Source organism: Poecilia mexicana, unplaced genomic scaffold, assembly GCF_051168715.1.
Source record: "Poecilia mexicana isolate PSO_F unplaced genomic scaffold, ASM5116871v1 scaffold_22, whole genome shotgun sequence".
Lineage (NCBI taxonomy): Eukaryota > Metazoa > Chordata > Actinopteri > Cyprinodontiformes > Poeciliidae > Poecilia > Poecilia mexicana.
Window position 1 is genome coordinate 18699299 of NW_028263391.1, and position 15200 is coordinate 18714498.

General features: G+C 38.7%; 2 protein-coding genes across 6 annotated transcripts; one reads left to right on the top strand and one right to left on the bottom strand.

Annotated features, from left to right (window-relative positions):
* Window positions 1-572: 572 nt before the first annotated feature.
* msh4 (mutS homolog 4) lies at window positions 573-9534 on the bottom strand. Of its 4 annotated transcripts, XM_014987081.2 has the most exons (20): window positions 8831-9534; window positions 8117-8269; window positions 7861-8024; window positions 7674-7784; window positions 7467-7582; window positions 6671-6844; window positions 6417-6589; window positions 6262-6329; window positions 6103-6177; window positions 5957-6021; window positions 5055-5224; window positions 4837-4973; window positions 4588-4691; window positions 4078-4202; window positions 2591-2791; window positions 2383-2501; window positions 2164-2292; window positions 1768-1942; window positions 1592-1680; window positions 573-1075 (listed from the first exon to the last, which is right to left on the bottom strand). In XM_014987081.2, exons 1-20 carry the CDS (start codon window positions 9027-9029, stop codon window positions 878-880), a joined length of 2745 nt encoding a protein of 914 aa, XP_014842567.1. In that variant the 5' UTR covers window positions 9030-9534; the 3' UTR covers window positions 573-877. The 4 variants fall into 4 exon arrangements, with proteins under 4 accessions (XP_014842567.1, XP_087859009.1, XP_087859008.1 ...); XM_088002883.1 differs by having other exon boundaries at window positions 5957-6177; XM_088002882.1 differs by having other exon boundaries at window positions 6103-6329.
* A 71-nt stretch (window positions 9535-9605) lies between these two features.
* On the top strand, window positions 9606-11430 carry vcpkmt (valosin containing protein lysine (K) methyltransferase). Of its 2 annotated transcripts, XM_014987084.2 has the most exons (6): window positions 9606-9695; window positions 9838-9919; window positions 10035-10148; window positions 10241-10313; window positions 10959-11078; window positions 11159-11430. In XM_014987084.2, exons 2-6 carry the CDS (start codon window positions 9846-9848, stop codon window positions 11261-11263), a joined length of 486 nt encoding a protein of 161 aa, XP_014842570.2. In that variant the 5' UTR covers window positions 9606-9695; window positions 9838-9845; the 3' UTR covers window positions 11264-11430. The 2 variants fall into 2 exon arrangements, with proteins under 2 accessions (XP_014842570.2, XP_014842569.2); XM_014987083.2 differs by having other exon boundaries at window positions 9610-9919.
* The last annotated feature ends 3770 nt before the right edge of the window (window positions 11431-15200 follow it).

Below are 15200 nucleotides of genomic sequence, written 5' to 3' on the forward strand. Positions count from 1 at the left end.
CTTCTTTTAGTGTAATTTTGTAATATATATATATATATATATATATATTTTTTTTTTTTTTTATTATTTATTTTTTTGTTTTTCTGAGATAAAGTCTCAGAATATTAGACTACTACACATAACCAACACAAAAAGTTTTGCCACTTTGAGTTGTGATCAGTCACTCCTGGACAAGACAATGCCAAAGATGTCTTTCATGAGCAAAAGAGAAAACGGACTGAATGACTGCTTTGTTGTTCAAAGTTCTTTTTTGAGATGAAATACAGTTTTCTGTTTTGGATAGGACCCCTGGGGCCTTTTGGTGTTAGTTCTTATGGTTGGTTCATCATATGTATGAAACATTGTTGCAATAAAAGAGTCAAGTAAAAGTTTAAATATTTATGTCAAGTACGATTCTATTGTGTATATGAGTTTTCTTTTGTTGTTTTCTGTTTTTAATTTTGAGGTATCACCTGGCTTATTGCTAATTTAACATTTTATAGCTTTTTTTATTTCAGCTTTTGCTTAGATTTTTTGTTGTTTATTGCAAATATGTTTGCTCTTATCAAACAAAAAAAAAACACATAGGAAAATATTGGCAATGGAAGATTTCATAGTTTTCCCAAAACATCCATAAGAACAAAACTTACTGTATAACCAATTCATATGTTACTGAATTGATATAATTAGCCATCAATTATTTCCAGAAAACATCAAACAATACAGAATAACAGGGAAATCATCACAGTAATATAGCTGTGTTTTTCTGCCCAGGCAGAATAACTTACCAAATAAATAACACCACAGTTAGAATTAAAAACAACACAGTTATTAAAATGTAAGGTTTGGTCAGTAACAATGAAAGGACAGTTGTCTCCCTGAAGAAAGGCACAGTCATTCATTCCTCCTCTGTGTCAGTGGGCCTTGCTGGGGCTGCAGTCTGCAGCTCCGCCTCATACTGCTTCTTCAGTCCTTTCAGATACATACGCAGGCTCTCTGGATCCAGTCTTGAGTTTCTGGCAGTCTGCAACAGGCGAGTTGCCAGGTGGTACACAGCTCTCTGTCTCTGCGTTTCTGGATCAGCGGGACGTTTGGCCTGAAAGTGTCAAACAGATGCTAAGTTTAGTCTACTCCTAAAATGTATTACTCAAAATATCCAGTTATTAATGTCATGTCAGAAAAATACTGTTAGCATTGGGGCAGTTTAATGTCAGCCTATGTGGCTACATATTGTACTTACACACTTTTAACAGCATAAGTGCAAAATCTTTATAGAATATGGTGGCAAATATTTTTTACGATGTTTGGCAGAGATCAGCACAAAATATTTAATAATTTTGAAGTGAGCAGCTGTGATTGTAACAAAAGGTGGTTCTAAAAACTATGGACTCAACACAGATTAAATATATGAATGTCACAATTTTTTGATTTTTATTAGTAAAAAAATTCTTCTCCACAAATTTGCACTAGATTTTGTTTTATTTATCGTATAAATTCCCCATATAAGAGAGAAGTTTAAAGCTGAAACACGTTAGACAGTTTCAGGGGTATGAATAACCTATTACAGAACTATCAGAACAAAATGACTAAATCTGATCTTTATGGACATTACCAGAAGCTGCTGGCTGACTTTACAGGCAACCAACTTCGCCTCTTGGATTATACTTGGAGGAAGTGAGGTAATCTCAGCTGCTCTCAGACCTAAATCAGAAAAAAAAAACTGTGTCCTGTAATGGCTTTCATATCAAACTTTAACAAGACTGTTCCTGAAATACGCCGACTGGTTACCGTATTGTCTTTCGTCAGAGCATCCTCGACTCAGCAGATATGTATACACCACTTGCTCAGCACCAGAGTCTCTGTTACGTGTGTGCTCAACCTCCATGTGCTGGTTTTCCACGTTAGGATAGAGAGACTCCAGCTGACAGAGCTCCAGAAAGTGTGTGGCAAACAGAGTGAACGCCTTGCAAAGAAGAGGAAAAACCAGACACACCTTCAAGTTCAAAACACCTATTATGTAGGATGCCTTTCTTTGTTCTGCTGCTTTACGTTGATCAGGAAGGTGTATCACAAGCAATTAGAAAGGAGGTAAATGGCTAAGAAACAGCAGAGGAATCTGAATGATCTGGTTCTTAATTCAGAAAGGGGAGTGGCAGAACTCAACCGTACTAGTGCATTTTTCACCTTTAGGCCAAGGAGGAACTCACAAACCGAGTGACAGATTCCAATGCCTTCTTCAGCACTAGTGCCACGTCCCAATTCATCTATAATGGTCAATGACCTGTCACTCGCATTGTGGATTATGTAAGAGATCTGAAAGAAACAAAAAGTGTTAGAGATTAAGCCTTCCTTTTTATATCACATGAAACAATCTGTGCAATCTGTGTGCAAAAAAGACCCTACCTCCTTCATTTCCAACATGAAGGTAGAAGAGTTGGTTTCAAAATCATCATCAACACCAATTCTGGTGAAAATCTGGTCAGCGATGCGGAAAGAGGCGTACTCAGCTGGGACAAAAGAGCCTTGAAGAACATAAACACACAGAAGTCATGACGCAAGATTAAGGTAAGCGCACGGCACGATTTATAAGGTTAGAATATTAGCCGCTGACCTATTTGGGCCATGATCTGGCAGAGCGCCACCTGTTTGAGGTATGTAGATTTGCCGCTCATGTTGGGTCCTGTTACGATGACAAAGTTGCTGCCCTCGGAGATGTAGGTATTGTTTGAGACAGGCTGCTGTCGGGCCATTCGCTCCAGGATGGGGTGACGACCTTGCTTGATGGCCAAGGTGTCTGTAAACTCTGGACGCACTGGCGGCCACAGAAGAACAGCACAGACACGTCACTTTCGTCTGCTGTTTTGTGTTCCAGGCATCTCAGTGACAACAACAGCAAAATACTGTAAAAGCATTTGCAATGTTCTAAATCCATCAGCGTATTTAAATAAATGCCTGATTAGCCGCAGACAGGTTGTAAAATAAGCCACAGAATCATAAAACCAGCCATTTCTGAGTGAAAATATGCACCGGTTACAGACAGTTGGCGGCTACAGTTGTCTCTGCAAATACTGCACATCAGTGAGGGCTTATGTAAGAAGGGTAATCGGAGTACAAGCTGGCTTGGACAGAAGGGGGGCAGGCAGTCAGCATGCATCAATGGAGAGACAGCTTCAGACAGCTGAGGGCCAGCAATCGCCACCCACGTGGCTGATGGGGGCGGAGCCGCACGCGAAAAGAACCGAGCCCAGCAGAGAGTCAGGCTTAGCAGAGCAAGCAGTTCATGGCGGTTTAACGGAGCCACCTTCCTCTAGACAGCAGATCAAACCTCATGGAGGTAATACTCAGTACACAGCACTGGAAAAGTGGAAATACACTTTTGTATTACTCAAGGTTTATGCATCATTTTGCAAATGTTTTCACATTTTTGTCAATTATGATTTTAATCTGCAAACTTTGATCAATTTTATTTGGATTTTTTATTAAGACTGTTCCTTGGTATGACAAGACATTTTTACTTATAACATGAAAAAAATACTTTGTTACACTGGCAGACTATTTTACTTATAGCTAGTACTTATTCATTATTGACTTAAAACAAGCTCCTATATTGTGCGGAGACGTTATTTGTTAGTCTTGTCTTATTTCAAGTCAACTACAACACTTGCAAAATCTTACCATAAATAATTAGTAAGATTTTGTGTTTTTGCAGTGTGGTGGCATGATGCTCCCACCACAATGGTTCACCATGGAAATGGTCTGATTAGGGTGATGGTAAGTGACTTGTGCTTGTACATATCTAGACTACAATCGCCAATTATGGAAGGTAGGCTGCCATTCAATCAGAGCCACCAAATGACTGCTATAAATGTAGCGAAGGTTTGAACCAACAACCCATCAGTTGTGAGACAAAATCCCTACTTTCTGAACCACTTTCACTGTTTTAGTGTCATCTACCACTCTGCCAGATTTGTGGAGTGACAAAATTAGTTTACCACAAAAAATCTCAAATCTCTGCTATGTGACAAAATGTTAAAAAGCTCAAGGTTTATACATCATTTTTGCAAAGCACTATCATTGATGGAACTGGTTTCCACTTACCGTAGTCTGAGATTGTGCATGCATTGGCCAGCGAGAGCAACATGTCCAACATGGACACGGTGTCAGAAAGTTTGTACAGGCAATGGATGTGCTCATGGATGGTTGTAAGAAGTTGGCATATAACCCTATTGAAACACAGATAAGGAAGGAGTATAATAAATTTTACCTTATAAATAGCACCCTCTAGTGGACATTTAATGATAAAGACAAGCCTCAAAAGCTATAATGTCAGTTTTCTCACTAAAACATTCCAGTTGGGAATTGCTAATGGGTCACTGGCACTACAAAAAAAGTTAAAAGTTTCAGTGAAATGTTTCAAAGCTCTGAAAGGTACAGTATTTTCTTTTTACAAAGACATTGTTGGATATAATGAGATAATGAATTTACTAATCATGCCCTTATATTTGATTTTCTTTAGGGAAGAAAAGCCCTAGTAGAAAAATTTAATTGAAATCAATCAGTGCCATTAAAATAAGTTGTTTGTGAAAGGATAGATAGTTGTCTTCTCACACATAGGACATGTGGAAAATCTCCCTCAGCGCTTCATCACAACGACCATTCATCTTAATCAGGTCTGCAGTGGTGAAGCCATAACTGTTCTTCTGCTTGGTGACCTGAAATAGAAGATTTTCTGCTAGCAAGAAGCAGCTTTAGTGATTACTGAAGTTAGTTTTGTTTCTTTTACTACCTACTAGTGCTCCATTGTCCGTAGTACATCCTAATCTGCTTGGGGAGTGATTTTAAAAGGACCCTACCTACCTTGATGAACTCTGGGGGTAGTTTGCCCTCAGGTAAGACCACTCCATCCAGCTTCATCTGGATAAAGAATCCCCGGGTCGTACTGAAACTAGTGCGCAACGGAAAGCCGTATTTCTCCCCCAACTTGTTCACAAGCCCTATACACAGGAGAGGGACGCACACAAAGCCATCAGATATGGATGCATCATAGAAATGATGCGAGAATTTTTACTAGATACCTGCAATGTCGTCTACAATTTCAGTGTAAACTCTGCGAGCGATGTCGAGGAACGCATTGATGTTGGGTCGCACTGCGTAACATTTCTGGGTCCGCAAGTTCAGGCTTCCTTTTAAATAAGTGGTGTCATAATTAACCACCGTCTTGATCTGCTCGAGGATTATGTCAAATCTGTGGGAAAACAAAATGCACACACTGTTTTAAGAAGGTTAAGCACAGGAACAATCTAATGAAACTCCTGACAAACATGTATGTAACATTTTGAAAAATCCGGCCTTCAAATTGGGACTTTAACTAAACCCTTTTGATTTAGTCAGATGAATATTTGTATGAATATTTGGAAAAGCACCTTATAGCCATTGTTAAGTATGGTGGAGTATGTCACGCTATGGGCTTTTTTCTATTAAAATAGATCATCACTGGGTTTTCAACACAGTAATAAGCTTACACATCTGGCCAAATCAGCACATGAGTTATTTTGACTATTGAGATGTTGAGGTCATATTTTGTTTCTGTAAAAAAAACAAATGTGGGCAGCAGATAAGCAAGATGGAATCTAAGGGATATTATTAATAGAAAAGGTGAACAAGCTTACAGGAAACTAAAGATGACACACAGAACAAAAAACCCAAAAGGACAAAAGTGATAGCAACAGGGTAGCATAATATGCTTAGTATGTATCAGCTGTGAGGGAGCACAGACTGAGGCACGGATTGTAAATGGTAAAAGATCATGAAATGTCATAGAAGATACAATAAGTGCAGTACAATTAGTAAACAGGGGTTGAATGTTTATTATTTTAAGGACATTTACATATCTTTATCGAGGGTGCCAGTTAAAGTGGCTGGTTTAGTACATATTTCCAATTTGAATTTAAAGTAAAAAAAGAAAAAGCCTTTTTACCGGTTGTCCTCCAGCGTTGCACTGTATGCCTTTAGCAGAGCTGTGTTGCATGTCTTTAACACCTCCTGTTTAATATGTGCAATGTTTAATTGTTTATAAAAATCAGTATATGAATGTTTATTGAATGATGACCAGCAGGTACAGACCCTTAACTGTGGCACCAGATCCAGTGTGTGTTTTAGCTGGATGACATGCGTAATCTTCGATTCAGCAGCTTGAGCCTGCAGGATTAATAATGTACCACTAATGAGAAATGCACAAAACGTGAGCAACAGAAAAAAAAAAGAAAAAAAACCTGCATGCACCGTTTCCTGCTTTGGAATCTGAACGAGAACGGAGAGCAGCCGGTCAATGTCCAAGAAATGACCTATTGCTGATGGGGAAAGAACACACACTGATATGCATCATCTGTATTTGTTAAATTTGCATGTATGATTCAATAAAAAGGTAGCTCCTAAACCATTCTTTAGGCCGAAGAAGAGTTCCTCGTTTTGCAGCAGCTCCTGAATGGCGTCCAAGCGTGTGGTTATAGTATCCACATCAAGAAGAGGCTCCAGGATATTGGAGCGCAGCCTCCTCGCTCCACCAGGTGTTTTTGTATGGTTGAGTACTCCTAAAAGAGTATAGTCGCTTCTGTCCAAGGGCAAACAAAGAAGGACTAAAAGTGTGTTCACGTAGAGACATCGTGATTTTGCAGGTGCTTTCCTCTCTTACCTGTTGTCTCTGTTATTAACCACCAACTCCAAGTTAGCTGCAGAGGCCGAGTCGATCATAGTCGTCTGTTCACTTCCCTTAAAGATCACTTTTAGAGACTTGGCAGCATAAAACGAGCTCTGAATGAACTCCAAGTATTTCAGCAAAGCAGCTGCCGTTGCTAGGCAATAATACCTAAAATGGTAATAATGTTAGATAAACAAAAACTTGCAGGGTTACAGCAGAGTTAAGAGTGCCGGGCAGGTTTGCATAAACACGTCGGCAGCATGAATGTCACATTTGTTTTCAGCTTTACATTATGCTTTTTGGGGGTTTTCAAATTAGTAACAGCTTCAGCAAACTTTCGGAAACAAATGTTTTGCATAGAAGTTTTAATTTATTGTGGATTTTTCCAATATACACACCCCAACTCATACTTTGATAAATACCCTTAAGTTGTAGAGAAAAAACTAGATCTAATAAAAAATTAGGTGGCACAAAGACAGATTTTAAGAGCAGTCCATAAATTATCAATAGTGTGGATGTTGTGACCATTTCTGCAGACATGTTATTCTACTTTGCATCCACCAGAATCAGTTTAAATGAGTGTTTGAGCCAACCATCCTGCTCAAACACCAAATGTCCTCATTTTTAAAATTGATTCAAGCTGTTTAAAGTCAACACTCCCCATAAGAACTATTCAAATTAATTGTAAAGAGCTCAAAATTGCTATGACATTCATGTTAATGATTAATGATGAATGTATCCAAACTTCTGACCAGTATATTTTTATGCCTTCATGGATTTTGGAGCTTACTTTGTTTGCACTTCCATGAGGACAGTGGCAAATTCTGGAGCACAGAGCTGCTGTATGTACTCCAGCCCTTTCTTCTCGTTATAGTACTTTCTCTGGATTGCAGTGAGGTTTACACCCTGAAAAACAAAGGTTTAACATACTAAAAGCGATCGATAGATTTTCATTTTTGAAAAAAATTTATAAAATTTTTTTTTAATGTTTTTATACTGGAAAATTCTCTGTGATAAGCTTGAAGAGTTTTGTCCATTTCCCCTTCTCACTGGCTGTGTCTGGCATCAGGATTTCCATAGGCATCAAGATGTGAAGCCTGGTTATAACCTTAAAAGAGAAAAACAAACAACTCTCTCTGTGTTCCATGTCTTATAATCACCCAGGAAGAAATTAATAGGTTTACCTTGGCATACGTCCCTGTGTCTGCAAACTGAGAAAGTATGAGCTCTGGACATTTTAAGTCAATACTGGCCATGCCAATCTCTCCTCTGGCCAAACCTCGCCCTTCAACTACCGCTACTATCACAGAGGCACCAGAAATTGTGGAAACAGACGAGACGCTTGTTCCTATCAAAAGTGACCATTTAGAAATCAGCTCAAAAAGGGATTACTTAATATAAAGCTTATTTCAGGAACTCGTGGCTGTGTAAGGTGCCAACCTGTCGGCCCTGTAGACCCTGGTGTCCTCCTGAGTCTTGGTGTTCCTCCAGGGAAGCGAACAGTGGAAGTGTCTGAGGAAGACATGAGAACCGACGAGGCTGGTCGTCCCACCCTGATGCCATTCCGGCACTGACCTTCAAGAAAACCGCCGTCTAAAGGACAAAATTTATCTTGTGGGACCAATCCTATTCAAACTACCAGAATAAAATCTGAATTTCATAAAACTATAGATATTTTTGGTTTAAAAAAATCTTCACACGCACAGAACTGCTTCTTTTTGTCTCATTACAAATGGGCAGGTTGGGCAAGGAGAGCAAGAATCAAACCAGCAGCTAAGAGGCAGCTCTGGATGAGCTGCAGAGATCCATAGCTCAAGTGGGAAAATCTGGAAGTAAGTACAGGGCAATTCTGGAAGAAAGCTTGGTAACTGGTATGCTGCAAAAGACGTTAAAGTGGATGGAGACTTGCCTTCCAGCAGGACAATGTCTAAAAATACACTCAGAGCTATAATAGGATAGTTTGTAGAATGCCTCTGTGCAAGCCCAGACCAAACACCAATTTTGTGGCAAGACTTGAACATTTCAGCTTAAGTTTTGAAAACTACTTATCTTTTTGCATTTAGGTTCTATCGCACAAAATATGTATGCATATATAAAATGTCAACCTGTATGAATATTTTCACAAGAGGTGTATACCCTAGTTTTTAAAATCACCTGAGGCCGTTCCTGGCTGTGATGGAGCATGACTTGAACTGGGAGTGTGAACTTCTGAACTGCGGTAAGGCAGAGCGGGGGAGAGAGATGCTGGACAACAGGACGATGCGGTAGCTTCCTTCAGGCCGCTTCTGCGACAGGTTTGTCCAGAGTCTGTGGGCTCACTGCCGGTTATCTCCCCTGTGTTGCTCTGATACATTTTAAATTCTCACAAGAAAATTATAGTGGTTAAGAAAGTCCAAACTGCGTACTCTATATATGTTAAAATCTACTTATCAGACTTAAACAAACAGTAAAGAGAGGATTTAAACATATTTCAAGCAGTTAGCACAAATGGCTATTCTGAGAAACAACGGAAGTTAGCATCTGCGCATGAAGCTATCGTTAATGGCAGATGAAGACTTTATTTTGAAAGGTACTTTGGCGTATTTCTATGAAAGCGTTTAACTGCCAAAGCTAGGAAATAAAGTCAAGGGCAGTATCTGGTTGTAAAGAGAACGTGTATAGTTTAAACAAGATTTATATCTCATTGAACCTAAAGTTTTTACTTTGATAAAATAAGAAAGGTTGTAACAGTAAAACGGCCCTGCCTAGCGGGATATTTGACTTTAAGAAACAGAGTTGGAAGCTGGACAGACAGAGGTATTCCCTTTATGTATTTTTGAGAAATATTTGGTGCCCCCACCGAGTGAAAATGCTTGGATCCCCGCCTCTTTGGCTGCTGTGCGCGCTCCTGAAACAAGGGGAACAGTTTTTCACAGGAGGACATAATTTCGCACAGGACCGGAAGTCCTCTCAGTCATAACACCAGTCACTCACTTTGGTCAACATGGCGGCACCAGAAATAGACAATAGCAAGTATTTTGTAAGAGAAATTGAAAAGAATGACGGATGCGTCTTAAGAATGAAACAGTGCTACATAGGGGACGTTGGTTGTGTCGTCTGGGATGCAGCCATTGTTCTCGCTAAATATTTAGAAACTAAAACGTTTTATGACCCGTCGACAGGAGTCAACATGTGGTGTGGCAGGACTGTGGTGGAATTAGGTGCTGGGACAGGAGTAGTTGGTCTGATGGCAGCAACACTCGGGTGAGACCCCAAAACGAAGTCGTACTTTTTTGTTAATCATCCCGCTCCCTCAATCGTTCAGATTTGCTTTGCATCTTCATTTACTTACAAATTATTTTCCTTAAATTTTCTACAGTGCCCATGTCATAGTAACAGACCTGGAAGATTTGCAATCCCTCCTGAATGTGAATATTCAGGAAAACCAGACACTCATTCAGAGTGGGTCCATATCTGCCAAGGTACTGAAATGGTTTGTACTTCTGTTTAATATTGCACTGGATTGATAAAATGTTTACGAGCTGCATATTTGCTAAACTCTAACCCGTTTCTTTGCTTTTAAAGGGGTGAAGATGTGTCTGAACTATTGCCTCCTCCACATTACATTATCATGGCAGATTGCATATATTATGAGCAGGTATTGTGCAACCTTTCTTCTACTTACTCTTTTATGAAATGGATTAAATTAAACTGCGTTTCAAATGTATCACTTTACAACCACCAACTTCAATTATTTCATGAGGATTTTATCCACATATTCAACCCAAGGTAGTGCATAATTATGAAAAGGAAACATTACAAATAAAAATCGGAGAAGATTTAGATGCATTTGTATTTGGCCCTCTTCACTTTTGTACTCCTGAATAAAATCCAGTTCCGTCAGTTTCCTTTAGAAAACGCAAGTACAGATGCTGGAAAAATCAACAGGGTAGGTAAGACTAGCTGTTGATATGACAACAACCGCAAGTATACGGTTAAAGAAAATACCTACCAGAAGTCACTAGGGTCAGCAAAGAGTAATATTGAAATCTTTACAGGGTGGAGGTTTGCCTTGTAGTTGGATAGCAAACATAAACATGCAGTCAATAGATTTAGTTTAAATCATATTTATTCATTTGCATTGGTCTGCCACAAAAGATTTCAAAGATATTCTGTGGTTTGAAGATATAACATGACAACAGGAATGAATACATTAATAAAGTACTATAACAATAATTTTGAGACTATAAAATATATTATTTGTTGTATTCCTCATTTTAACTCATGGTTCAATCCTACACAGTCTATAGGACCACTGGTGGAGACACTGAAGCAGCTTTCTGGACCAGAGACCTCCATTATCTGCTGCTATGAGCAACGCACCGAGGGCGTTAATCCAGAAGTGGAAAATAAGTTTTTTGAGGTATAGATAGAAACAGTTTTATTTTATATAGCTTTATATCCTTGATGTCTGATTTGCTGTCTCGCTTTTTCATTTTTCAGTTGCTGCAACGAAATTTCATCCGTGAAACAATCCCTTCTGACAAACAGGACCCAGAGTTCAGCAGTCCCGACATCCATATTCTGCACATTCGAAGAAAAGACTGATCTTATAGCATGAAATTTGTTTTTCTACTAGGATTTATATCATTGTAAGATTTCAGACTGTGGCATTTACAAAAATCTTAAATAATCATTTGAATTTCTTAAAAATACTTTACATTTCAAAACGGGAAGTTTTTAGGGTATAAAAATAAAATTGTCTGGAACACTTATCTCAGCCTCTTCTCGATTACTCACTTGCTGGCAACAGGAAGAGGAAGTTAGTAAAACAGACCCTTACCCATTATGAACACTGGGGGGCGACAAATACTCAGCTCCATGAACCAAGATTATGTAGTGTAAAACTTTGTGTTCACTTAAATATAGTTTCCTTCATCTGCACATAAATAATTTCATTAATATGCTGCATTAAGTAAGTAAAAAACTTACAATTTAACCACTTAAGGTTAAATTGCATGGTTTTGTAAAGAAAAGTGAACACTACTGGGTTTTGCCCCCATATGAGGAATTTTATTCAGAGCTCCAGATTAAGAAGATTATAGCTCTTATTCAACCGTAAAACCATGAAGCATGCCCACCACGCTCTCACAGACACAGAGGGCCCCCGACAGCATTTCTTGCTTTGTTTACACAGTAGGAACTGTAGCATAAAGAGCATGGGTGGCCTTTAGTACTCTGGCTAAATGAAACAATGCAGATGGTCAAGGGAAGTTTAAAAGTCTGATAAAATACATTAATTGCTTTGTAAAAAAAAAAAAAAAAATTACAGCCTTGCTTGAGACACAATTAAAATGAATTAGTTTTATCAGTAAGAAGGCAAATTTTTAGTAAGCTTAAGTAATTCAGTCCAAACAATGAAACTGGTATAGATTCTTTACACCTAATTTATTCCAAGCATGTTCTGTTAATTTTCTATGTTTAATTTTTTTTTTTTTACAGCTAATCTAAATTTAAAGTTCAGTTCCTCTGAAAATTACAGTATTATCTTAGACCAATTAACACACAATTGATTTACTGTGATTTATGCAACCAATGGAAAGACTGCTGACTTAACTGCTGCAGACAGTTATTGACAACAGAGGTAGGCTTGCAATTCAATGAAAAGTTGAGTAGAAGGAAAATGCATTTCTGAACATAGTAAACAACTTATGGGCATCCCCTACAAACAAGACTGGAGTCAATGTTTCAGTTGAAAAACTAAGAAGAAGAACTGGACTGTTTCAGATGAAAGTTTCTACAGTCTGATGATTTAGGGAGCCATGTAATCTACTTCTGTTGGTTCATCCTGTTTTATCAAACTGAATAGTGAAAAATATAGAGGTCCCCTTGCTTAAATTATTGAATTTGTAAGAAAAGTGGCAAAAATTAACTGCTTTCGTTTTAACATACGCTTACTGTGGAAGGAGTTCTCTAAAGTTAACCTGACTTTCTTGACAGTATACAATGTGCTATCATATATGTTGTATTATATTTAGAATTTGAATCCATCTATATGAATACATTGAAATTGCTTTTGATAGGACATTGTTTGGATTATATTTTAAGAAATGAATTTGATCTGTTTGTTTTGAGAGTTGATAGAACATAGATATACTGATTTTAATTTAATCCTACTAATCAGTTGTTAAACTTTAATTACTCTCTGTGGCCCTTCATTCTCCTTTCACGTTTTGTCCTGAAGCACTTGGACAGTAATCAGAATGAACTTTGTCTTAAGGTCTTTTTTAGCTTTGAACCCCAAATTAATTTAAATCATAGCTGGTATTGAGTCACTGTTCCTATGTGTGATGGAGACGGGTCTCAGACAGTCTTATTAGAGATTATAGGGGGTAAAGACAAATTTCACTTGTTCGACGTAAAGCTTTTCCATTCAAAACAGATAACCTCTTAAATTTTGACTAAGAATAACTAAAAAAAGGAAATATATCCTTTTAAAAATGAGATAATTGGGCTTGTACCAGATGGAAACACAGGAAGCCTTACTATAAATTATGTCAATCACAGAGAAACGCTGATGTTGCTATTTTGTACACATAATAGTGGATTATAGTTGCCTTAATGCTATTCTTTTTGTAGGTCCTCCTTGCAACTAGACACAATGAGGCCATTTCCTACCAACAGATGGTGCTATTATATTCTCAAACTAACCTCAAAATATTTCTCACTTATTAAAATGTCTGTTCATTAATCATGATATGGCATTAAAATATCTGGTCTGGTTGTTTGCAAACAGTTTTTACTGCTATCTGAGAGACGAACTGAATCGCAGCCGAAATGCTGTGAAAAAGCCGCATCGCTCTGTGTGGCGTGCTCCACTCTGCTGCATCACAGCCAAGTGACACAGAGGATCCTTTGTGTCACCATCATCATCATCACGCTGCCTGGAGCCAAGAGACACTGCTCCAGAAAAAGGAAGACTCATTTTCTCACTAACTCTTAGGGAGTGGCTCAAGAATAGACATCAAACTGGGGTGCTTAAAAATAGAAAGGCTGCATAAATGGTGGAGTCCTCTGATCCTGCAAAAGTTGCCGAAACACTTCTCTCTGCACACACGCACATGCACACACACACACACGCACATTCCACTTCTATCTCTCGTAGAAAAATGAGTTCACTGAACTTAAGGCTGCACAAACAGACAACAGAACTCACTTTTTTTTTAAAAAGCGGAGCATGTGACCTCTGTTATCTCTCAGCACAACTTCCAAAACCCTTTCGGAATGCAGCAACACTGAACATTTTGAACCTCACTTTCACAGTTGCATCAAATGGCGATGGAATACTGTAGAACTACTGGATTTTAGTGGAAACATCGCTGCTTCTCTCCTCTCTCTCTGTTAGGGTGATGTTAGGACAGCTGTGCTGCAGTTGGGAGGGGGGCAAGAATCCAGCTCTGTAAGGATACTATGCACACATTTCCATTCCTATTAAAGAATTAGTATTGGATCATTCATTAACATTGCTTAAAGGCTTTTTTGGAGTCCAAACCAGGATGCATATGGAACATTTCCCTGAGTCATTTCTTAATTGTGGAGCACAAGTGAGGAGCAGCACCAGACTTGCCATGGATTAGTCTTTATCTCCACCTCCTAACAAGCAAAATGTGTTGTTTCATCCAGAAACATCGTCACAACGCTGATTTGGCACGTATGAGAACTGTTCAAAGGAAGCGGTTGAGGTTGCATCACATGGATCTTCAGTCAGTGTGTGCAGCTGTGGGGGTGAATGACTTGTGCCTGTGCTCCTGTGTGTGATGATAAAATCACCCTCCCTTGTTTCTGTGAAAACAGATGCTCCGTGGCAAAGGTTGGTGATCTGTGTGCTGCCTGAACAAGCACTGGCCAGTTCTATTCACCAAGCAGATTATCACAAAGGAGTAACAACTGATTTATTATTTTCTCTTTTTTCGAAACGCATGCATTTGTGGTTTTTGCAATAAGGAGACTCAGGAAACTGCAAGCTGCAGCACTATTAATCATACCTTCCCCTCCTATCCCTGAAGTAACACCTTTCTCACACCTGAATGCAAGCTATAATCCTTTGTATTTCTGGTGCGTGATTGCAGAGACAAACTAGTTTAAACCCATAAATCTGTGCCAAGCATCTACAGATCTTCAGGAGCGCCCATGAACATATCCAGGAAATTGAATTACACTTACACCAATGATTTTAGCCGAGTTAAATAGAATTTGTAGCACATGTAGAGCACACTCTGCTTCTATGCGCCTTGTGTACGGCGCTGCACACAAATTGAAAATGTCAGGTGGAATTGCAGCAGTTCATAATAATTTTCTGGTTCTCTGAGCTTGTAATTTCACCACAGCAAGCAACCTTCAGCTGCACATATGAATGGAATGTGTTTTGGATGACTGCCCGGTGTACCTTGGACTTCACGGTCCTCACATTTTCAACCTTATTTGGCCACCAGAGCACGACTCATAATCAACAATTTCAGGAAAAAAAAACATATAAGTGAGAAAA

Excerpts from the sequence above, each read along its gene's own strand:
- msh4 (XM_088002881.1), bottom strand. The coding sequence starts at position 9,029 with ATGTATCAGAGCAACACAGGGGAGATAACCGGCAGTGAGCCCACAGAC. Across the intron at positions 8,270-8,830 it reads ACAGCCAGGAACGGCCTCAG|ACGGCGGTTTTCTTGAAGGT; the intron begins GTGATTTTAAAA and ends TTTGTCCTTTAG. Across the intron at positions 6,590-6,670 it reads GTTAATAACAGAGACAACAG|AAGCGACTATACTCTTTTAG; the intron begins GTAAGAGAGGAA and ends GCCCTTGGACAG.
- vcpkmt (XM_014987083.2), top strand. The coding sequence starts at position 9,660 with ATGGCGGCACCAGAAATAGACAATAGCAAGTATTTTGTAAGAGAAATT. Across the intron at positions 9,920-10,034 it reads CTGATGGCAGCAACACTCGG|TGCCCATGTCATAGTAACAG; the intron begins GTGAGACCCCAA and ends AATTTTCTACAG. Across the intron at positions 11,079-11,158 it reads TGGAAAATAAGTTTTTTGAG|TTGCTGCAACGAAATTTCAT; the intron begins GTATAGATAGAA and ends TTCATTTTTCAG.